The sequence below is a fragment of the Prionailurus viverrinus genome, chromosome B3 (assembly GCF_022837055.1).
Source record: "Prionailurus viverrinus isolate Anna chromosome B3, UM_Priviv_1.0, whole genome shotgun sequence".
NCBI classification, from domain to species: Eukaryota; Metazoa; Chordata; class Mammalia; order Carnivora; family Felidae; genus Prionailurus; species Prionailurus viverrinus.
The window spans coordinates 64,634,920-64,658,329 of record NC_062566.1 but is presented as its reverse complement, the minus strand read 5'-3'; the positions used below and the strand labels follow the sequence as shown (position 1 = coordinate 64,658,329).

The 23,410-nt window shown below is 44.2% G+C and overlaps 1 protein-coding gene across 1 annotated transcript in view; it reads right to left on the bottom strand.

Moving 5' to 3' along the window:
* Positions 1-23,410, bottom strand: part of RYR3 (ryanodine receptor 3) — a 368,605-nt gene that overhangs the window by 136,173 nt on the left and 209,022 nt on the right. The window contains exons 39-43 of the mRNA XM_047863199.1: positions 13,156-13,429; positions 10,011-10,125; positions 8,218-8,347; positions 7,002-7,105; positions 3,748-3,883 (exon numbers count right to left, since the gene is read on the bottom strand). Of these exons, the coding sequence (XP_047719155.1) occupies positions 3,748-3,883; positions 7,002-7,105; positions 8,218-8,347; positions 10,011-10,125; positions 13,156-13,429 (759 nt within the window). The remainder of the gene's footprint in view (positions 1-3,747; positions 3,884-7,001; positions 7,106-8,217; positions 8,348-10,010; positions 10,126-13,155; positions 13,430-23,410) is intronic.

Genomic DNA, 23,410 nt, shown 5'->3' with positions numbered 1-23,410 from the left:
GTTTTTAGTAATTATTTCATGTACGTTTCTGATAATTCCACTTAGGTTTGCTCTGTTTCCTGCTTTATGACGTCAGGATTTTTAGGTCATGTCTCTTATTACATCTCATAGCCCCTCACATACGCTTCACATGTCACATAATGGATCCCCAAGTTATGTCCACTGATGACAAATCTGCCTAGGGAAATATTCAGCAAAGCTAGGAATAGTGTGTCCCTCACAACTAAGTTTATAGCCTGGGGAAGATATCACTAAAATACTCCAAGGACTCAAAAAAAGCACAAAATAACTTTCCCTTCTTCTTGTGGATTGGTAAGACATCTTCCTTCTTGGAATCTACATTAGGAAGGAATTAATCAGATACCTAGACAGAGCTGTGTCTAGACTGGTTATAAAGTTTACAACTGCTGGGTAAATATAAGCCTCTCAACTCCATTACTCCCACAGTAAAACACAGCTCAAGGCTTCTGAGCAACCTAATAAAAAAACGGAGAAAATTATAGCCTCAAGAAGTTCTTTTAAAGACAAATCTTGTTTAACAAGATTTAAATCAAACATTAAGAGAGACTAGGAAAATAATGTTAGAATTTTCCAATTCTATTATTTTGATATGGCAAGAGCTTTTGATTTGGCTTAATTTAAAAAAGAAAAACATTAGTGCCAAACAGTAATTAAATAAAGCCACAATTTTTGAACATCTCAAAGGAGAAAACGCTGTTTCTCCTTATTCATTCATTAGACTACACTACCAAGACAATACTGCACAATGTTTGAGTAATGTTTGGACTCTTGGGCCAAATTGTTCTATTTCAAATCCTACTTCAAATCCTGCTTTACATCCTACTAGCTGTGTGATTCTGGGCAAGGCACTTAATCCTTCTAAGCAACCGGGTCTTTCTCTATAAAATGAGGAAGATAACTTATACCTAGGATTTCTGTATTATGTAAGTTAACACATCCCAATTTTTAAAAGTTATTTATTTTGAGAAACAGAGAGCAAGCATGCAAATATGGGGGAAGGGTGGGGGGGCAGAGAGAGGGGGACAGAGAATCGGAAGCAGGCTCTTTGCTGACAGCAGACAGCCCGATGTGGGGCTCAAACTCCAGAACCATGAGATCATGACCTAAGCTGAAGTCAGACGTTTAATCAACTGAGCTACCTAGGTGCCCCCAATCCCAAAGTGTTTTGAACAGTGCCTGGCACATGGTAAATGCTCAGTAAGTGTTAGCTGCTCTCATCACCACCATCATCCTCACTAACTCTATCATCACTCACTACCACTCACCACAGTAACCCCTACACCCACTATGGCAACCCACCACCCAACCATCACATCCCTTCATCATCCACTGTGACCACCCACCATCATTCATCACCCCCCACAACCATCACCCACTTCTCATCACTAACCACCATCCACCTCAATCACCCCAAAACCTGCTATGACCACTACTCAACCCTCATATCCCCAATCAATATTACCCCTCACCATCATCCAACATCACCACCTGTCACCACCCACCATTACCCATCATGACCACTCTTATCATCTACCATGATCACCTCTAACACCTTTATCTTCAACTGCTGTGTAGATGCCACAAAAGGGCTGGGAAGTCCTTTCTAATCACCTTTTAGACATAAAAACTTACAGAGGGGGGCGCCTGGGTGGCGCAGTCGGTTAAGCGTCCGACTTCAGCCAGGTCACGATCTCGCGCTCTGTGAGTTCGAGCCCCGCGTCAGGCTCTGGGCTGATGGCTCAGAGCCTGGAGCCTGTTTCTGATTCTGTGTCTCCCTCTGTCTCTGCCCCTCCCCCGTTCATGCTCTGTCTCTCTCTATCCCAAAAATAAATAAACGTTGAAAAAAAAATTAAAAAAAAAAAAACTTACAGAGGGCTTTGAGACTCCCAAATAATCCATTTATTAGAGTCTTTCCATTTCAAATGCCCTAATACTCTTGTAAGGATCATAAACAACGACAACTAACATGACTGCAGGCTTACTATGTTTCTGGCACTGTGCTAAGTTTTCCACAGATTATTTCATTTAAGTCTTATGACAGCTCTGTGAGGTATATACTACTGTTATCTCTACTTAACATACATAAAAAAACTGAGGCTAGGAAAGTTTTAGTAATGTGCCTAAATTTGCAAAGCAGTAAGTGTTTTGCACTATATTTGCTCCTCAGACACTCCATTCTCGGGCCCAAAGTCTTCCATAACACTCAGCTGTTTTTAAAGCACTCTTGCTCCTTCTTTAAGGCTTCAATAAGATTCTAACTTTTTCTTTCTCATATGTTCCATCTCTCTGTTTTTCAAGCTTTCCCCTGTGACAGTCTACTCCCACCGTTTCAACTACAGATCTGCAAGTCTATTCAGTCCCAATCTGGTCATATGAAACTAGCATACATCAGTGTTGGAATGTGGGCAATCTAGATAGGTGCATAGCCGGTGGATTCCTTTACCTTCATAACCTATGTAGACAATCCCTCTAAATGACTCATAAAGCTCTTGATCTTGAAAAGGTGGCCAGGATGAATAAACGAGTCTTGCCTTGATTTGGTTTGTGTCATACAGTCTACTGAGATAATTTAGGGAGACTTATGAATCCTTAAAATACACTTAAAAAAATGTCCCTATTACCATAGTACCTCTGAATTAATTCTGGACACGTGGTCCAGAATCAGAAAGATTTGGATGGGAAGTGGAAGAGATTATTAGAGGATACGCTGACACTGGCCTCAGAGGAAATGGAATTCAGCAATGATGGTGAGGAACAGTTAGGGACACTAAGGAGCACTCAGAGAGTGGCAGAAGACAGGTGATCAAGCATCTGACTGGATGAGACCCAGGGGGAGAAACCAGGACAATGGAAATCATTCAAATATTAAGAGTGGAGTCTAGGAAGACAAGTAGTAGTTCGGGGATGAAGGGAGATAAGAAAAGCACACAGGAAATCAGTGATCACATTATGTCAGTATATTCCAAGATAAACTCTTATACCTAGAACACTTGGCGTGATTGCTTATTAGCTGTAATCCCTCTTTGCAATCGTGTAACTAGCCAAGCTGGATTTGTTAGCCTGGAACTCCAAACTTGGAGAAGGGAGAAGGATCACAATTCTGATGTGAATATACGTGAATTGGTATTAGAACACAATCTTGGGAGACAGGGCACATTTTCAAGAAAGTAGCCCACTTAAATTTTACACAAGATTCAGTACATTTTACTTGGGCAACTAAAGAGGTTTTGTGCACTTGGAATTCATTATCAGTGGGAAGTGACTTGTATGAGAAGAATAGTATTTAGGGTTGCCACAGAAATATTTTTTTCTCCTGGGAGTTGAGCTACCTTTTATAGTTACTCAGTTATTTTTAATTTTTATCCATGTATGCCTCCATTCATCCAATAGTCTGAGGATCTGAGGGCACACCTGAGGTTAGCTTTGTGAATAAGTGAGATGAAGCTATTAACAATCCCCTGTTTTACTGATAGAAGAGATACAAAGCAGTGACAAGCTCTAGCCTTCACCTTTATTTTCTTCCTGGATCTGGTGCTAGAGCTCAACACACTGTCCACCAGATGCTGCTTTTGGTCCTTGTCTGGCCTGAGATTGTCCTGTCTCCCACCACCTGTAGAATCTATCCTACTTATAGGTAGGAAGAAATGCAAAGGATCTCTCTTTCCTTGTATGTACCCAAGTTTATGCTATCCTAGGTCTGAAAGGCATGAAAATTTTGGGACTCACTGTTCACAAAGACGGCAAACCTCAGGAAGGACAGGTAGCGCTCCCCTTCGATGGGGTTCCAGCCGACGTCAGGGTACCCTTTGGCTAGAAGCATGGGGCAGCTCTGCAGGCCACAGCCTGCCAAGTAGGTCACCACCTGCCAACAACAGTATAAAAGTGTCTCAGTTTTTTAGGAGACAGCTGTGAGGCCTACAGAATTCTGGGAACAGAAGGGCTTTCGTTTGCCTAGAAGCTAGAGAGAGCCCCAAACTTTTAATAATTCAGTAAGTTTGAAATCAGAACTTCTAGTTCATTGTTTCCAAATAGCCAAGACAGATTGTCACTGTTATGTAGGAATATGCCATGAGCTCAGTTCCCTGGATTTTCCAGTTCTGGCAAGAGGGAACGGACATATTTTAAAAAAAGTTTTATGTATTTTGAGAGAGAGAGGGGAGGGGGAGGGGTAGAGAGAGAGGGAGAGAGAGAATCCCAAGCAGGCTCCACGATCCTGGCACAGAACCCGATGTGGGGCTTGAACCCACAAACTGGGAGATCATGACCTGAGCCAAGATCAAGAGCTGGACACTCAACACACTGAGCCACCCAGGTGCCCCAAGAGGGAACTACTATTTAAACATAGGCCTAACTAGGGGGTCTCTGGGGAGATAATGGGTCCAGGTGGGCCATGTTCATTTGGCCATGGTATTTGAAGATCAAAATATTGAGTCACTGGTTGACTCTGAGTGGGCCCTTGACTAATTGGGGCTCCCTACTCAAGTTCTGCATTAACAACTGTTGTCTCAAGTCACAAGCCAAATGTTAAGGTTGGGGTGGTGAGTGAGGGGCTGTGGCCAGTTAAGACCTGGGATTGGTAGTGTTCTCTTCACTTCCTGGGTCACTGGATATCAGCCCTGTGATCTTGTAGAGTGTTTTATGACTTGCCTACTTTTTAGAAGATATCAGGCAAGACAAAGTGCCTAGCAAATAGACCTTTGCTTGAAATGCAGTTGCTATTCTAATTTAGCCTTTATTATTTTATGTGTACAAGAAGAAGGGGAGAATCCACTGGGCTGTAAACTCCTCAGTCAGGAATTTGTATCTTTTTCATTTTATGATTCCCAGGGTTCAGCACATAGCAGATGGTCAATCAATGTTTTTCAAATGAATCATGTATTTGCTGAGGTCACATACTCCAAGTTGTTTTGTAAGAACAATGGATCTAAGTCAAAATTCAGTAAGAAACAATCATCACACCGTTTCCTTCTTAAACCAGTAAGGATACTATTCTGCTTGGAGCTTAGATTTGATTTGGCCTTTAAGATGTGAGAAAAACATCAATAAAGGCAAGAATTCGGCAGTGTTTTCAAGGTTACAGGTGCAGGACATTTCAGTGGCCACTGAAATAAGCACCCTTGTGTGTCTGTGTGCGCGCATGCACGACGTGTGTTGGTGGGGGGGCTGTTGCTCAATCTTAAGGGACCTAATTTCTGTTGTGATCAATGGCAAGGAAGAACTGTGGCATTTACCTGTCCTTTCCCCTCTCTCCTAGGAACCACACTTGGGTGATTTCCTGACACTGGTCCCAACAAAGTCTGTAGCCCTGTGCTGAGCCACCGGGACCACCTGAAGAAGCCTCCCCCTCACAGATGTCCCTAGGTCCCCATTTCTTCCCTTTCCCAGCCTCCTGGCCTCTCCCTAGCCCATCTTCCACCTTCCAGGGGGGACTTAGGGTCTTTGTCAAGTGCTGTCATTTCCAAAGCTGAGCTACAGCTGAGGATGGGCACTGAGTCCCCATCAGTGTAAGGTGGCACTGTCCTAGTCTAAGAGAACCATCAGCCACTTTCTTATCCAGGGATCAGTTACCATCTCACCACCTCAAACGTGGAGTTCTTGACTGGTGTTGCAATGTATGCAGAGCAGAGTTTGACTAAAGTCTGTCTCACCAGAAGCAGACTAGGAATATTTGTGGCATTTGTGGAACAGCTATCACGCAACGTACTGCTGGGTGGCAGAGCATGAGTCCGTGTGTGTATGGGAGGGGGTGTGTCTTGTCTCTGTTCTCATCAGTTCTTCTTGCTAAAACCAAGATGTGCTTTCTAAAATACAAGTCATTCCTCTGTTTAAAGCCCTCTGATGGTTTCTGTTGCTCTTGGCTCTACAGAGAGGTCCTGTAATATGACAGGTGAGAGCACGGCCTCCGGAGCCAGACCCCTGTGGCTCCTGGCTCCGACACTTACAAACCCCATGACACTGAGCACATCAACTAAACCCCTCTAGGCCTTAGTTTCCTCTCCTATAACTGGGGGCACTAACAAAAAGGCATGTTCTAAGGGTTATGTGAGTTAATTCAGAGTGGGACCTGGCCCACAGTGATCCTATAGGAGTATGAACTTCTATGGTAACCATTATGGTAGCATCAAGCCCAATTCCTGTCTCCCCTCACTGTTCACCACTCCCCCCACACACCCCATGATCCGTCACACACACCTTCCCGATTCCCAAGCATACCATGCTTTCCTCACTGAACTTCACACATTCTTGACACACTTTTCCTGATGGTGAGGCTGCTGGCTTCCTACTCCCACCTCGGCTCATCACTTTCCTGAGTGACCTTCCTGCACCCCTGGTCAGGATTAGGAACTCTTCTTCCATGCATTTCCAGACCCACTACTCAACGGATGACCTTTAACTTGTTCCCCTCCCCCCTCACCAGACCAGTCTTCATACTGTAAATCTTGGCAGCCACTCAGTCAAGGAAATAGCCCCGAGATGGAATGGGGAAAAAATGGTAGGTGAATCAGCCTCCAGTTATCATCACCAGTGGGAGCACACTTCACAATCCCAATGTGGGGCAGCTCAGTTTTGCCTCATTTGTACAAAGATAGGACATGTGGGTGTTCCTTGTCCATATATGGATTATACAGTTTTCTATCATGCTTCTTTCTTTAGTGTGTGAACTTAAGAATTCGATGACAAAGAACTTTATTAGGATCTAGGTCTCTGGTAGTGTTCCATGTAGACCAATGAGGCTGGGCCTCCACATACAGACAGCACACATATCCAGATATCCATGTCTAAGAAGTTGACTATCCCTGCCCATAGGAGATTCTCTGCTCCTAATTATCATACTGCCGCTGGTTACTCACTTTCTACCACATTTTCATGGAGCATTGAGAGGTTCTGATGGAGACCCAGCCTTTGGTCTGCATTTCCTTGTCCTGGCTGTGCTATAAGGCAGGAGAGGGCAAGCACATTGCCTCCCCAGGGCCAATTACCTTCTCAAGGTCTGGTTCCTCTAAGCCCAGGGCTAACTCATTGTTGTTCATCACGGAGGAAGCTGCCACATCCAGAGGGGTAGATCCCCTCATCGAAGGGGAGGCTGAGGAAGGAAGAGAGAAGGAGAGAGAAAAGGGACAGAGGCCGTCCAGCGCTGAGCTGAGGGTGCAGTGCACGTTCATGGCCAGGAGAGGGCAGCAAGCACATTAAACTCCCATCACCATTCTGAGGGGGCTGCCTGCCCAAGAACAGAATTTGTTATCCCAGTCCCCATACTCATTATTAATTTTGACTATGGATTAAGTCAGAAAATCAGTGCACGTAATTAGCAGGGACCATGTATTTTCAAGTATTTTTCTAACATGATACTTCTTGGAGCTCTGCTGTGGTGATCACTCAAAAGGTAGTGATGTCACTTAACCAACTAATCTCAAATGAGTCGGTCATTTCTAGAGCCACCAACCAGAGTTTGGGAATAGCCTCAAACAGCATTAGCTCATACAGTTACATCAGGTCACCAATGTTGTCTTTGATTTTCCTTTGGTTCTTATGCTAGAACTCAGAAAAACTTTTTTATAAAAGGTTGGGAGTCCGAGGTTGCATCTGGTAAATTGGAAACCCAGCTTTCAGATTTCACATGCATGTATGAGTGGTTTTGTGTCTTTCACAAACTCATTTGGTTTACATCCAGGACAGTGAGTAAGGCATATGCACCGTGTTGCTTTTCTAGTGGTGGTGATGGATTTACACGGTCCACAGTTGCTCTTGGCCAGTCCACCTCAAAGCTTAGGAGAGAGGGATGCAGCCTGCAGCCAGCCCTCCAAGAAGGGGTTGGGTCTCTGACCTTGGTCTCATTAGCACCTCCTTGGTCAGTGGAGTGGGCTGGGGGTGGGGGAGCGGTGTCTCCAGACTATATCTATAATTTCAGGCAGCATTTCATGAGCCATGGGCCGCCGGTCCCAAGGAAGACAAGGTAAAAACTGTGTGAATATGCCAACACAAATCTGTCACCAGTTCTGGGTGGCAGCAACATCTCTACTTAGGTTGGACAGCAGAGACATGGTATCCTTATTTCATTTATTTTTAGATCAGGCAGCTTCCTTCTTCTATTTAAAAATACCTTAGCAGGTATGTCACTTCTTTCGCTTTACCTCCTAAGTGGCCAGGAGGAGTGTCACCTCCAAGCCCAAATGTGGAAGTGATAACATGACATACCTAGGCCAACACTGCTGTTCTCCAACAGGTAACTTAGATGCTCAAACATGGCCTTCTGATTTTGCCGGCTAATTCGACAGAAGTAGCAGAGGAAGCGGCAACAGCTAGCAACCATTTTTGGAAAGGCAATCTGTAGGGAGAAAAAGGAAATGTCAAGGAAAAGAATCTATCATGAGTCCTTTCTGAGAAGTCTGACTTCAAAGAGTCTTAGGGTAGGCCATCCACTGACCCCCACCTGTCAATACGGGTGTATAAGCTATGAACAGTTTGCAAAATGCATTTCGTCCTTGCTTCTAGTTTTTTCGAGGACTTATTCACAGGAGGGACAGAGAGGGGACACACCTGAGAAGAGGCTTCCAAAAATATTGAGAGCTAATTATAGTTCCTGAAGTATCTTCCTTTCAAAGGAAAAAGAGGTCAAACAAGAATCCCAGACACACTCCGATGTCACATGAAATTGCACGACCCTACATCACACTATTGTTTCCATCCGGGAAGGGAGCAGACAGAACTGTGATGAGCAGGTCCAGAAAGGGAGAGGAGCGATCATGATGAGAAGGTCCAGAAAGGGAGATGAGCGATCCTGACAAATAATGCCCAGCATTAAATCAAACCTGGGTCCTCTGGGTAAAGGCTGGTCCCCCCAGAGCTGTGGGAGCCTGATAAGCATTGCCCTCTCCGAATGTGAGCCCTCCCCAATTGCTTTTTTCTTCCCTAGTTACTTCTGTCCTTGACTACTGCTCTCCTACGGGCTCCCTTAGCACTTGTAACCGGATTCATACAATTTAGCACTGAGATGCCATCTTATGTTACTGCTGATCGTACTTGGCTTCTCTCCTTAACAAAATAATTAGCATCTCTAGAGCCTGGCCACATCTTAGTTTTGATCCAATAATGCTCAATAAATGATGTCTATGTTTAACCTAGCTCTGGATCCTAGAAAGCCCTTCATTTCCCCTTTTAGAATAATGGGGGTGGGGTGCTCTTACAAGTAAGGGCCCAAAACCTATATGCTACCTGCTTGCTGAGGCATGCAGGCATTTTCTCAGGGCTCTTCTGGAGAGTCTGCTTTTCCAAGGGACCAGAAGGAAGTGAGTGAGAAGGAATGTGAGCTTGGCTTTTGTTCTTCCTTCATACCCCCAACTGTCCATACTGGTGGAACTGCTTTGGGAATCATTCATTCCTAGGACCCTGGCCCTCTGGAATTTCCAACATTTGAAAACATCCCCCATCTACTGCCTTAGGACCCTATCTAACTCTAAGGAACCCACATAAGCTAGAATAAATGTCCAGGGGGCTCCCCCTGACAGCAGGCTTGTTATGGGGGGCTGGGAAGGAGAGCCGACATCCTCAGGAGCTTGGCACAGAGAGGAAACACACGCACCCCTGAGGGAACACTGCCAGGATCGTTATTAAGATCTTGTTCTCCTTTAGAACAGCATTCTCCTGACACAGCACAAAACATAGCAGGTTTCTAAGTGGAACCCAGAGGAACTCCATGTTGGAAGGAGCAGGGCTGCAGAGTATGTATGGGAAGTAAACTTAGCAGGTGAACAGCCTCGTAGAATGAGTGGGGAAAGCTCTAAGCTTCAGGAGCCAGAGCGCCTACACTGGCTGGATTCCATTCAGCAGCTCTGTCCCATCCCTTGGCTGTTTCCTGGCTTTATACACATCCCTCCCTCTCCCTGGGAAGAGGAACTGAGACAATGGACACCAGCTATTTGTCTGTGAACAAGTCACCACATGCACCTGCCCAAGTCAAGTTCTGGCCTAAGTTTTCCTGGTAGCATTACCTGAGACTTCTCTGTCCCCAACACGTTCACCATCACCTCCATCACTGTCTCGTGCATGCCAAGGACTCGCATGAGGTTGGGATGCTGGTAGAACACCTTGTTGTTCATAATGTCTCTAGGGTAAAGATTGGACAGTCTTCAGTACTTGCTTCTATCAGTGGTATGAAAATGCAGGCATGAGAAAACACACATGCACAAACACACTGGGGGTGGAGTGACGCAAGCTGAAAGGTAGTAAGAAGGTACCAGCCAGGTGGAATAGAAGTAGAATGCATTTTTTTTTTTAGCTGATAGGAGTATATTGTACTCTTTTACTTCCATTAAGTACTTTATTTTGAAACATTTTCTTCTAATGACATTCACAGTTGTCCTTTTGTCTTTTTGCTTGTCATAGCTTCAGAGAGCCTGAATCACTGGATTTCTCTTCCTCCATGTGCTCAGTGTCTTTTTTCCCCCTCTCTCGTCCTTATATCTATGTCTCTATGGACTTCAGGTTTTTTTTAAATATGAAATTTATTGTCAAATTGGTTTCCATCCAATGCTCATCCCAACAGATGCCCTCCTCAATACCCATCACCCACCCTCCTCTCCCTTCCACCCCCCATCAACCCTCAGTTTGTTCTCAGTTTTTAAGAGTCTCTTAGGGTTTGGCTCCCTCCCTCTCTAACCTTTTTTTTTTCCTTCCCCTCCCCCATGGTGTTCTGGTAAGTTTCTCAGGATCCACATAAGAGTGAAAACATATGGTATCTGTCTTTCTCTGTATGGCTTATTTCACTTAGCATAACACTCTCCAGTTCCATCCATGTTGCTACAAAAGGTCATATTTCATTCTTTCTCATTGCCATGTAGTACTCCATTGTGTCTATAAACCACAATTTCTTTATCCATTCATCAGTTGATGGACATTTAGGCTCTTTCCATAATTTGGGTATTGCTGAAAGTGCTGCTATAAACATTGGGGTACAAGTGCCCCTATGCCCATCCCCAAACACAAGGGAATTAAAAGCAAAAATGAACTATTGGGACCTCATGAAGATAACAAGCTTCTGCACTGCAAAGGAAACAACTAACAAAACTAAAATGCAACCAATGGAATGAGAAAAGATATTTGCAAATGACATATCGGACAAAGGGCTAGTATCCAAAATCTATAAAGAGCTCACCAAACTCCACACCCGAAAAACAAATAATCCAGTGAAGAAATGGGCAGAAAACATGAATAGACGCTTCCTAAAGAAGACATCCAGATGGCCAACAGGCACATGAAAAGATGCTCAACATCAGTCCTCATCAGGAAAATACAAATCAAAACCACACTGAGCTATCACCTCATGCCAGTAAGAGTGGCTAAAATGAACAAATCAGGAGACTATAGATGCTGGAGAGGATGTGGAGAAATGGGAACCCTCTTGCACTGTTGGTGGGAATGCAAATTGGTGCAGCCACTCTGAAAAACAGTGTGGAGTTTCCCCCCCAAAATAAAAATAGATCTACCCTATGACCCAGCAATAGCACTGCTAGGAATTTACCCAAGGGATACTGGACTTCAGTTTTCTTAATGATAGGGCTGTACCCCTCTCTTAAAGGCAATTGTACATTAGGTACCCATGACATTTCTGGACCGCAGTCTTTAAAAAAAAATGAAATGAACAATGAAATATAAAAAAATTTATGTTTAAATCGGTCACTATAAATTCACATAATAATGCTGCAGGCAAATCAAAATACAGAGGCAGCCTGTGATGTGGCTGTGTAATCCCATATGGGGTGGTTTCCCTCTGCCTGTACCCTTTCCCTTGAGTGTTGCAGCTGTCGAGAGGAGACACCACTAGGTTTTACTTGCTGCTATGTCTACTGCGAGAGTCAGGGGAGAAGCTAATTCTATGGTTTTCTTTTGCCATAAAATTCTCTTCGTTTCTATTACATGATTCAGCCTTGGAAAGGCATTTGAAGAATGCGTGCATCCCACCCATGCCCCAACCCGGGGATCTTCAAAGTCTCTCTTCTGGGCCCCAGTGATGCTCCTTTAGTTTGCTGGCTCCAGGGTGGTGAAATGGAATATCAGGTTCTTGATTTCAAAAAGATTTTTAATTTTTTTTAACATTTATTTATTTTTGAGCCAGAGAGAGACAGAGCATGAATGTGGGGAGGGTCAGAGAGAGAGGGAGACACAGAATCAGAAGCAGGCTCCAGGTTCTGAGCTGTCAGCACAGAGCTGTCAGCACAGGGGCTCGAACTCACGGACCGCGAGATCACGACCTGAGCTGAAGTCGGACACTTAACTGACTGAGCCACCCAGGCGCCCCCTGAACTTTTTTTAATGTTTATTTTTGAAGGGGGGGAGGGGCAGAGAGAGAGGGAGACCCAGCATCTGAAGCAGGCTCCAGGCTCTGAGCTGTCAGCACAGAGCCGGACCTAGGGCTCGAACTCACCAACAGTGCAATCATGACCTGGGCCGATGTCAGACACTCAACCGACTGAGCCACCCAGGTGCCCTAATGAGTTCTTGATTTTAATCAAATAACATCGTGGGCTGGTCAGGTAACTTTTTTGGGCTTTGGTTTTCTCATCCTCAAAATGGAATTACGCCATTGAATTAAATTAAAGGAGATCTTTTTGATGTCTAAAATGCTATCTTTTAGATAGCATAGCTTCTAAGAGCCACGAGCTACTGTTAGGGTGAAAGGTGTCTCGTACAACTGACAAAACTGACTCCCTGGGTCAGTCCCAAGCAAAGGGAGGGATCCACCCGCAATACCTCAGAGGGAAGTCTCAGAAGAATTCCAGTCAAAAGCCCAGCTGCTCAAAACCTTTCTCTCTTGTTGATTTGAACGCTCTCCCTTCCGCTGAATTTTTTTCATTGCCACCCTGGAGCGATTTTCTTCAGACACAAATGAAGTAACTGCCTTTCTCTAAGACTCCTCCCCACTGCTTCTGACAATGTCCCTTCACCTGGGGCACACAGTCAGATCTCTCAGGTTACCAAAGGGGACGGAGACACGGAGAATGGTTTTCCACAAGAAGTGAGATTGGGATGGCTGGGGTTTTATGTGATTTGATTCCAGAACACCTGCAGAGCAAGGTAAACCAGCTTTTCCTCTTGAAGTTCTTTGGAAAGACTCACACTGAACTATGAACGACCTACCCCAGCCCATTGATCATGAGCAGCTCCTCTTCCTTGCCCATCCTGACACTGAGGAGGCAGCGGATCTGGCCCAGGGCGGCCAGCAGGTTGATGGTGTCGCTCACGGAGGCCTGACTGATGGTGTAGGTCTTCCGCAGCGCCTGCAGCAGCTCCCCGATGCTGTCGTACTGCCTCCGGAGGAGGTTGAACATCATCCGGACCAACTCTGCATCCTGGATCTGGTCCTCCTGAGCCCAGCGGATCATGGTCTGTGAGATGAGCTCCTTCAAGGTCGCTAGAGGGACAATACAGAAGACCGGTACTGTGACTGTCATGGCTCCAGGAGAGCTGGGTAGCTCAGCCACTCCATTCAACACTAAGACAACATCAGGGGTCAAGGTTAAAACATTCTTTTTCTAAGGGTGGAACACGGCATGCAGAGAAATGAAATATATAATCAAAAAACATATATGTGAGCCATACTACAAGAAAAGGTATCTCCATTTTGAATTCAGGGTGCTAAATATTTTAATTAAATGAAGTTTGACTCGATATTGGAAATAAAAGACTCAGTAAGACACTGTCCTTGTTTTTAGAGTGCTCACCAATCAGTTCTTTACATTTTCATTTTGGTTTTATGAAGAACAACTTTTACCTTTATTTTATAATGCAATGTAAGAAATACTACAATGTGCAAGTGCCATGGGACAGAGCTGCGGGAGTGGGGGGCAAAGGCACGAGAAGACGACACTGGTCACTGCATCTTTAGAGTCAAGTGATATTAAGCATTGGATTTTCTCTACCATGGATACTATTCCCCAAGCACTTTAAATATACCACATACCACAAACTGAATAAACCATGCCGTTGATTCTAGACCTTGAGAAGATATTTTGGCTGACATACACATAGAGCTACGTTAGGAGATGCAAAGAAACAGATGAAGAGCGTTCTGTTACGTCTGAAGACTGCACTTGGATATATGACTATCACCTCCTTGTTGTGACTGTGTTGCTCTGGATCTTTGGCAGGGGGTCAGCTAACAAGGCATCGTGACTACTTTCAGAAGCATCAGGAGAAAGGCCAGTATGGCGTTGAGTTTAGAAGCTCACACTGGTTACAAAGAAAAACCACTGGCTTCACAGGTAAAGGAGAAGTCACTGAAGTGGGACTCGAACCAACTGTGGGACCTTCAGAGGTTGAAGTGAGTGGCTCCTGGAAAGTGCTGGCTGGCACTGTGAGGGAGCATAGTCAGCAGGGACATGTAGGGGTACCAGGGTGGCTCCGTCAGTTAAGCGTCTGACTCGTCATTTCAGCACAGGTCACGATCTAAAGGTTCGTGAGTTTGAGCCCCGCATCAGGCTCTGTGATGACATCACAGATCCTGTTTGGGATTCTCTCTTCTCCCTCCCTCTTTCTCAAAATAAATAAACTTAAAAAAAGGTAAGAAGGGAGAGGCAGATCTGAGGTGGAGGACAGGATGAAAGAGGGCCTGCCAGAATGGCTAGGAGGGCACTGCTGTCCCCTCCCTGTGTCTCACACACATACACACTTCCAGAAAATGCCATGAGAGGAGTGAGACATGCTGCTCTGAAATAACAATCGCCTCCAAGTCTGGCTCTGCCTATCACATTCCAGAAAGGTATAGATGGCATCAAGATCCTTCATTTGGACCTGGTGATAAAGGCAGAGCTCAGGGGACCATAACGGTTACTCGGTCCATCAGTGGAGGCATTGGGAACAAGCTCAGAGGGCTGCCTTTGGTAGCCTGCACCACCTCTAAGAGTCAAGGTTCTTACCTCCATGTCATTATATATGGCAGATGTCTGCTCTACATACAGTCTTGGCTCATCATAAGGATATAAAAATAGAACTTGGTTACCAAAGCTTCACAAGAGATCGAGATGTAAAGGATGAATTTAACTTACTGCTGGGTCTATCAACCCTGTGGGTGTTTCAGGTTCAGACGAGAGACAGGCTGAAAAACTTAAAAAAGGATACCCAGAGCAGAGAGAAGCAGAGTTAAAAGATGTTCCTAAGAGATCTCACTAGGCAGGGATTGCTGACTAATACCTGTTAGGTTAGGTAATATCTCTATCCTCTGGGGAAAAATAAGTTATTTATGGGCCAGGATGGGCTCGTGTCAGGAACTTGTTTTCTTGCTGGCCAAATGTAAGAGGTCCTGTTTCTTCTAGTTAGTAGTCACAGTAAAAATCAAAGCATGACAAAACCATAGACACTTCAAGTTTTTCCAGTCCTGTAAGTCTAATTCCTCCTTAAGCCTCATGGTTTTCTCTCCACTAATAACCAAATTCTCTGCTGGGATAATAATCACAGTCCCTGCCACACACGAAAAGCAGCAACCAGAAATGTTAATCAGCTCAAGGACCATCTTCTTTTCAACAGGGAGGGTTACAGAGTCATAAGGAAACCAAGTAAGTATTAGCTTTCCCTTGACCTGGCTTTCAGATTCATTCAGGATTCTGGTGAGTGCTTAGCCACACACTGATTTAATAATCCAAATCAACACTTATAGAGAATGAAACATTCAGAGCCAAACACCTCTCTAGAGGGCAAATGAGAAAGGAGACAGCCCTTTATTTCAAAGAGTAGAGCAGGAAGCACCCCACGGGTTCTCTGTCCAGGTCAGCCTTCCAGTAGGTATGAGAGAACGGGATAAGCCATTATGTGTGTGTGACCAAGCGGAAGCTCGGTTAAAATACAAAAACAAAGCAAAACAAAACAAAAAGAGCCAACAAAAAACAACAACAAATAACAAAACAAAACGTGGCCCCAAGACCCTGAAAGAAAAAGCAAGACTCATGGTCATGTTTTGGATGGACAGATGTCATTTAGTGGAAGGCATGACATTGAAGGCCATTCTTGTAGGACGGGGTTTCCAATTGTGAGACCGAGGTCCAGGAAGGGAGAGAAAGAGTAACTACAAGAAGAAAGAAAACTTGGGAGAGGTGGCGGGGGAGGAAATATCCCCACAAGAGCCCTGGAAGCATAGCATCTTTGGTGGCCTGACATATGCTAGAGACCCAGCAGCCACCAAGCAAACTTGGCTGAATTGAGGACTTTCTAGTCCTCTGAACACTTCTGGGCCTGAGAAAATGGAGTTGGCACCCCCAGCAGTGATGCTATTGAAAATTCCTCAGATTTTAATTAGCTCCCACGAACTAGCTGCAGAGTAGCATAAATGTACCGGGGTCCAGAGGTTAAAAATAATACACTTTCTAGCATGTGGTAGGCTCTCCATATACAGCTGAAGATTAAAATAACTAATGCGTATAACCATGTCTGGCACATACGTGAGCATAATAAAGGTTAACTATTCTGCTATCGATATCAGCCTTTGTAAAAGTGTGGGCCACAGACCCTTAGGGATCCCAAGGCCCTTTAGGTGGTTTGCAAGGCCAGATGGATTTTCATCATAACTCTAAGATGTTTTTTGCCTTCTTCACTGTGTTGACAGCTGCCCTGATGGTGGAGAAGCATGGTGGGTAAAAAGGGGTGGTGCCTTAGCAGGAATCTAGGCAATAGCACCAAACATCAACCTTTAGAGTGTCCTATAGGAAATATAAAAAATTTATATTTCATTAATAACAATTGCAATGTACATCTTTCCAACCTCCTGTGGGACAAAAAAGGAAGTATGTGCACAGCACATCCCCAAATGAAAAGTCAGAGGATTTCGTGAGGAGAAGCACTTGTGTGGTGGCTTGAGTTATGAGCTAAACTGGCTGCTCATTTCGTGGAATGCTATTTTTAATGAAAAGAACGGCAGACAAACTGGGCTGGTTAATCAGACTTGGGTGAATGACAGACATGTCTTTACAAATGAAGGAAGTAAGCTCATCACTGCAAGGAAAACAATGGATGGTATCTTTTGCCAGTACATAATCTGAGCTTTCAAGTAAAAACCAGAATTTTAGAAAACGTTTATCTGCACAGTGAGTGTGACAGCTTCCCAGTACTTAAAGGCCTTCTCATTACATCGTTGATGTTAACAAATGTGATTTCTAAAATATTTTATAATGAAGTATGTCAACATTTGGAAGTTCTGCGTAACTTGGTGAGGCAATAATTTCCCGATGACCAAACCATGATGTTACGAAAACATTCATGGGTAAAAGATCCCTTCAAGATCAAAGACACACCAATGAGTTTTCATATAACCAAGTACAAACATTTCCTTAATGAGGTTGCAGGTTCTACATGGCAGTGAACTTTTGAGAACCTATTACTTGTTGAGTTTTGAGATAGTATCGAAGAAGACTATGCGCAATTATCTGAGAAGGTTATTAAAATACTCTCCCCCTTTCCAGCTATATATCTCTTTGAGGCCAGTTTTCTCCCTATTTTTTAACCAGGTATAAGAACCCAGCTCATCTTCTACTATTAATCTTCATTAGAGATTTACAAAAATGCAAAACAATGTCACTCTTCTCCTTATTCTTGTTTTGAAAAATTAAATCATTTCTCACAGAAATATATTATTTACATAGCATGTAATGGGTTGTTTAAAAACGTTTGTTTTGAGAGAGAGAGCACGCACGCATGCATAGGGGAGGGGCAAAGAGAGAGAATCCCAAGTAGGCTCCACGCTATCAGTGCATAGACCAATGTGGGGCTCGAACTCACAAACAGTGACATCATGACCTAAGCTGAAGTCAGCTGCTTAACCCACTGAGCTACCCAGGCGCCTGTAGAGCAAAGCTTTCTGTAGGTAACAGCCTGGATTTCCAGTATTAGTGAGAGTAATGTCATTGCTGAAGGGTCAGCTAATGTGGGGCTAAGAATTAAATGCCTCCCTATCCTACAGCCCATTTCTCTCTGTGTCCAACTGTCCTGGCTACAAGCAGGCCAACCAAGGCCCTGTGGCCTCGATGTGAAAGCCACCCACCCCGCTCCTTGCTCTGGAGATGACGGATCTTGAACCCAAATTGATATAAAGAGGGAAGCAGCTAGAGCCCTTCAGGCTGGCAGGGAGCCCCTCAGTGATGGAGGAACAATGGCAGGAATCCTTCCTAACTGCCAAGATTCAAATGGTTCCTTAACCCTCATTTATTTCTCAGTATGAGGTGTCTCACTCACCTTATTCCCACATTTCATCTACCTCCCATCCAGAAATATGGACGGCTTCCTAAGCTGTCGCTTTCCCAGTTCAGACCAGAGATATTTGATTACAATCACACAGCCTAATGAAACAGGGCTCCATCGTAACTGGACAGAAAGCTTTGCTTTCTGATCATGGCCATCACCTCAACATAGACCCTTCTGTACAAATCAATGCTTTTCCAACGTTCTGGTCTCAAGACCCCTTTTATACTCTTTAAAAATTATCAAATCCCTCAAAAAACTTTAGTTTATGTGGAATATATCTACCAATGCTACTGAGTTACAATTTAAAACTGCTGTCAGCATGGAGTCTGCTTCAGATCCTTTCTCCCCACCTCTCTCTACTCTTCCCCTGCTCACTCACTCTCTCTCTCTCTCTCTCAAAAAAAAAAAAAAAGAAAGAAAAAAAAGAAAGAAAAAAAAGCTTTGCTCTGGAGTCACTGTGTACCTGGGCCTCAGGACATGGCTCATTTGCAAGTTCTTGCTGTCCTCATCTTAGCAGTGGAGTTAACTCCAATTGTATCAACTCCTAATGAGCTAACTAATTGAGTGGTGTTTTCTGTTAAGTGCCCAACACTGAGGTAAGTAGTCTGTATGAAACTATTTTGAGACCCAGGGATTACCCCAAGCCTCTTAGTTGGGGAAACTAAATACATGTGTGAGGCATTTAATGAGGAGTAACGAGCAAGATAATGGGTAAAACTGCATTGTCCAAGACATTTAGGAAACTAGACAATTCATAGAAAGCCACAATTTCTCTAGTAATACAAAAACTCAAAAGAAATTAAAGACATGATCAGATCTTCCTCTCTTCCTTTTTTCCCCAATGGGTCCTTCATCTAAAGCTCTTCCCACTTCTTGAAGAGGTCACATTACACAGCGACTAAAGAAGCAGGGAAGAAAGAGTTCTAACATAAAGAGGGCCCCTCCCAGGGATGCATGAAGCGATCTGATGGCAAAGACACCACCCTTTGCTATGGCTGTTTTGGAATGCGGTCTTTCAAGAGCTGATCCATACAAGTAGTCCCTGTAGTAAATACTTGTATGTTTTTCTATCAGTGGTGGAATGCCAACAAATTTGGTAGGACCTTCAAACAGCAAAGGGAGTCAATGCTTGAGATATATTTAAACCTCTTTCATAACCACAAATATATTAACAGCAGTTGCAACTAAATACTGATTTCATTTCTGCTGCTTTTCTAAGCTCATCTTTGGAAATGCTGGCCTTTAATAACTAAAAAGACATTTCAGTATGCATAAGAGACATGATTCCTGAGGAGGAAAGAGTCCAGGAGAAAGGTAAGGGTGAAGTGGGGAAGTTAACTCTACTGTTTGCTATTATGTACGGCACCTGACACGTGCACACACCCCCAAGTACATGTGTCTCATAACTCCACTCAGAACCCCTACCACAAGGGTGCCTGGGTGGCTCAGTCAGTTAAGCGTTTTGTTTTTTTTTAATGTTCATTTATTTTTGAGAGAGAGAGAGAGAGACAGAACATGAACAGGAGAGGGACAGAGAGGGAGACACAGAATCCGAAGCAGGCTCCAGGCTCTCAGCTGTCAGCCCAGAACCCGATGTGGGGCTCGAACTCACAAACCATGAGATCATGACCTGAGCCAAAGTCAGACACTTACCTGACTGAGCCACCCAGGCGCCCCTAAATGTCTGACTCTTCATCTCAGCTCAGGTCTTGATGTCAGGGTTGTGAGTTGAAGCCCTGTGTTGGACTCTGCACTGGGTGTGAAACCTACTTTAAAAAATAAAAAAAGAACCCCCGCCAGATGTAATAAAGTTGCTTCCACAGTCTTTGCTACCACTCTAGGATTTTTCATTCACTGACTTACCTGTTTCAAAAAGGCCTTGTCAAATGCACTAGATGGTTTAGCTTAGGAGGTTTTTTGTTCTTATTTCAGAGAGAGAGAGAGAGAGAGAGAGAGCACAAGCACATGAGAGAGAACAAGTGGTAGACAGGGGCAGAGGGAGGGAGGAAGAGAGAGAGGAGAAAGAGAACCTTAAGCAGGCTCCTAACATAGGGCATGACCCCATGACTCCAGGGTCATAATCTGAGCCAAAACGAAGAGTCAGACTGTCAACCAACTGAGCCACGGAGACGCCCCAAGCTCATGAGGTTTTTAAAATTTTTTTTTTCAACTTTTATTTATTTTTGGGACAGAGAGAGAGAGAGAGAGAGAGAGAGAGAGAGCGCGAGCGAGCATGAACAGGGGAGGGGCAGAGAGAGAGGGAGACACAGAATCGGAAACAGGCAGAGCCTGACGCGGGGCTCGAACTCACAGACCGTGAGATCGTGACCTGGCTGAAGTCAGACGCTTAACCGACTGCGCCACCCAGGCGCCCCACTCATGAGGTTTTTAAACAGCTACAGTGTTCTTTTCAAAAAGAAAACAAAAGTGTAACCAAACATTTGTTTTGTGATGAGATGTGAATCCTACCAAACAGAATGTCTTAATGAAGCTAGTCATGTACATATAGTTCCCTTGATAATTATAAATGGCTTCATTTAAGAAATTATTAACATTCTAACTTGCCCCACTTTTGTAATTAGTGTAATTAGGGATAGTCACAGTTAGGCAATTATATCAGATACACGATCTAGAAACTGCATTTTAAATAATTGTTTAGGCTAACTCAAAAATGAAATATTTCTAAGGTACTGTATTGTTTAGGGGAAACTTGGTGCCTGAAAGACACTTTCAAAGAAAAATAGCTACTCTGCTACTTGATTTCTGGACTAGCCAGACATTACTTACAAGAAAAAAGGATTACAAGTGCCCTTAAATTAGAGCTAGCCTTAGTACATCGGTGCGGAGGCTCAGCTATGATTTATTGTTAGGTTGTTTACTGGTCTCCACTTGTCATTCTGTAACCTACTATTGACCCTCAAACCCCAAGCCTACGTTCTGTGACACTTAGAAGAAGGTTCCCCAGAGTTACCCACTATATTTGGCGAAACGCTTCTCTAAATGATCAAATTACCAGCTTCGCAATTGCAATTCCAATGAGAAAAAGATCATCTATTCTCATGGTACAGGTTTAAGTTTTTAGGCTACTGAGGTCTGGAAAGAATCCTTCCTTTTCATCTCTAAATTTAGATCACAGTCCAAGTGGCCATCGTGTCCTGAAATACACGCTTATTATCAAAGAGCAGATGTTGGCCACTGGCAAAGCAAATCCCTGAAGCTTACAGATCCCAAACCTAAGCTGGTGTTACATTTCTGTGAGTGTGTTCTTCCATCTGGGTCAGTTTGGAAGAAAACATCTTCCAATTATGTTGACAAGAGGGAGCAAACACAATTGCACTGTACTTAGTTTCAACTTAGAAAGCAATTTATAATACTCTTGCTTACAATGGGAAAAGAAAAATAATTATGTGCATCTAAATTATGTGCACTTATTTTTAAATTCTAGGTGATTAAAAAGTCAGCTTGTGATATGCTGTAAATGCTCTGGAGGCATTGACAGGTGGTAGATCATTTCCAAGCATAAAGAATGCATGTATTTTGACCTCTGCTTTCTTCCCCTGTGGTGGGCTGAAGAATGACCTCCCCAAAATGTTCATCTCCTAATTCTCAGAACCTGTGAATATATTACCTTAGATGGCAAAAGGCACTTTGCGTTTGTGATTAAATTAAGGGCCTTGAGATGGGGAGATTATCCTGAATTATTACTCAGGTGGGCTCAGGATAATCACAAGGGTTCTTCTAAGAAGGAGGCAGGAGGGTCAAAGTCCTAGAAGGAGCTGTGATGACAGAAGAGATTGCACTGGTACCATTGCTGGAAAGAGCCACTAGTCAATGCAGGTAGCCTTTGAGATGTGGCAAATTCAAGAAATGGATCTTCTCCTAGAGCATCCAGAAGGAATGCGATACTACTAACCCATTTTAGACTCGTGACCTCCAGAACTCGGTGATAATAAATTCGCATTGTGTGAAGCCATTAAGTTCACGGTAATTCATTGCCATATATTAGAGAACTAATATACTCCCACTGGTACAAAGTCCTGGTTGAGATTACTTGAAGCTCTCCAGATCAGACTGGAGAGGCTCAGTGACCAAGCTGCTACAGAAGAGCTCACAGAAGCTGGGTCCTGAGAGAGATCCAGTTCTGTTTTTGCTGAGGGAACCGGAGTGACAGGGCTACCAACACCTTGAGGTCTGCCTGGGTCTTGCCCAGAGCTTGCGTCAAACCAGAACAACATTAAATGCAGAAAGCACCAATTGCACAACTGCTATGGCCCATCAGATAATGTACACAGAGTGCAGAGGTCACGTTCCTTAGTTCCTGTAACACAGCTTTGTGGCCTCTACTCTCCCTCTGGACGTCAAGAGCTAGAACTGCCTGCATTCCAGCACTAACCACTGAGTAATGGAAGATGACAGCCGTGAATATTCCTAACCACATATCAAGAATCCATTTGCTCCTTCCTTTAAAAAAATTTTTTTAACGTTTATTTTTAAAGAGAGATAGCACGTGAGAGAGGGGCAGAGAGAGAGAGAGCAGGGGGCAGGCAGAGAGAGAGAGGGAGACACAGAATCTGAAGCAGGCTCTAGGCTCCCAGCTGTCAGCACAGAGCCCGATGTGGGGCTGGAACCCATGAATCGTGAGATCATGACTTGAGCCGAAGTCGGATGCTTAATCGACTGAGCCACCCGGGTGCCCCATCTCCTTCTTTCTTCTTAACAGAACTTGATTTTGCATAGCTATCTGCCTCTCCCTCTTATGGCCCATGAACACTGACCCAATCCCACTCCACAGGTAGGCTCTGCTGACATCCATCATCCAGCACATTTTATTTTCTAGGTCATGCTCAATGGTTCGTAAGCTGGCCCGCGACCAAGTTCTCCGATCAAAGGTAATCTCAGAATCCTTGCTTCCAATACCTGGGCAGGAGAAATGGTCTTGCTTTTCCCTTGGACACTGTGGCACGTGGATATGAGGCCGAGAGTTGCAGCCCCCACCCTGCTGCCAGCCTGAGGGCAGAGCTAGAACAGGAGCAGCTGTGGGAAGAAGGAGCAAAGCCACGGGTTTCACTCAACCTGCTGGCTGGCTCCATATCTACCTTCCAGGTACACCAGTCCAGGAAGTCTTTTACCGGCTACTCTACCGGAGTTGGATTTTCTGTTCTGTTTT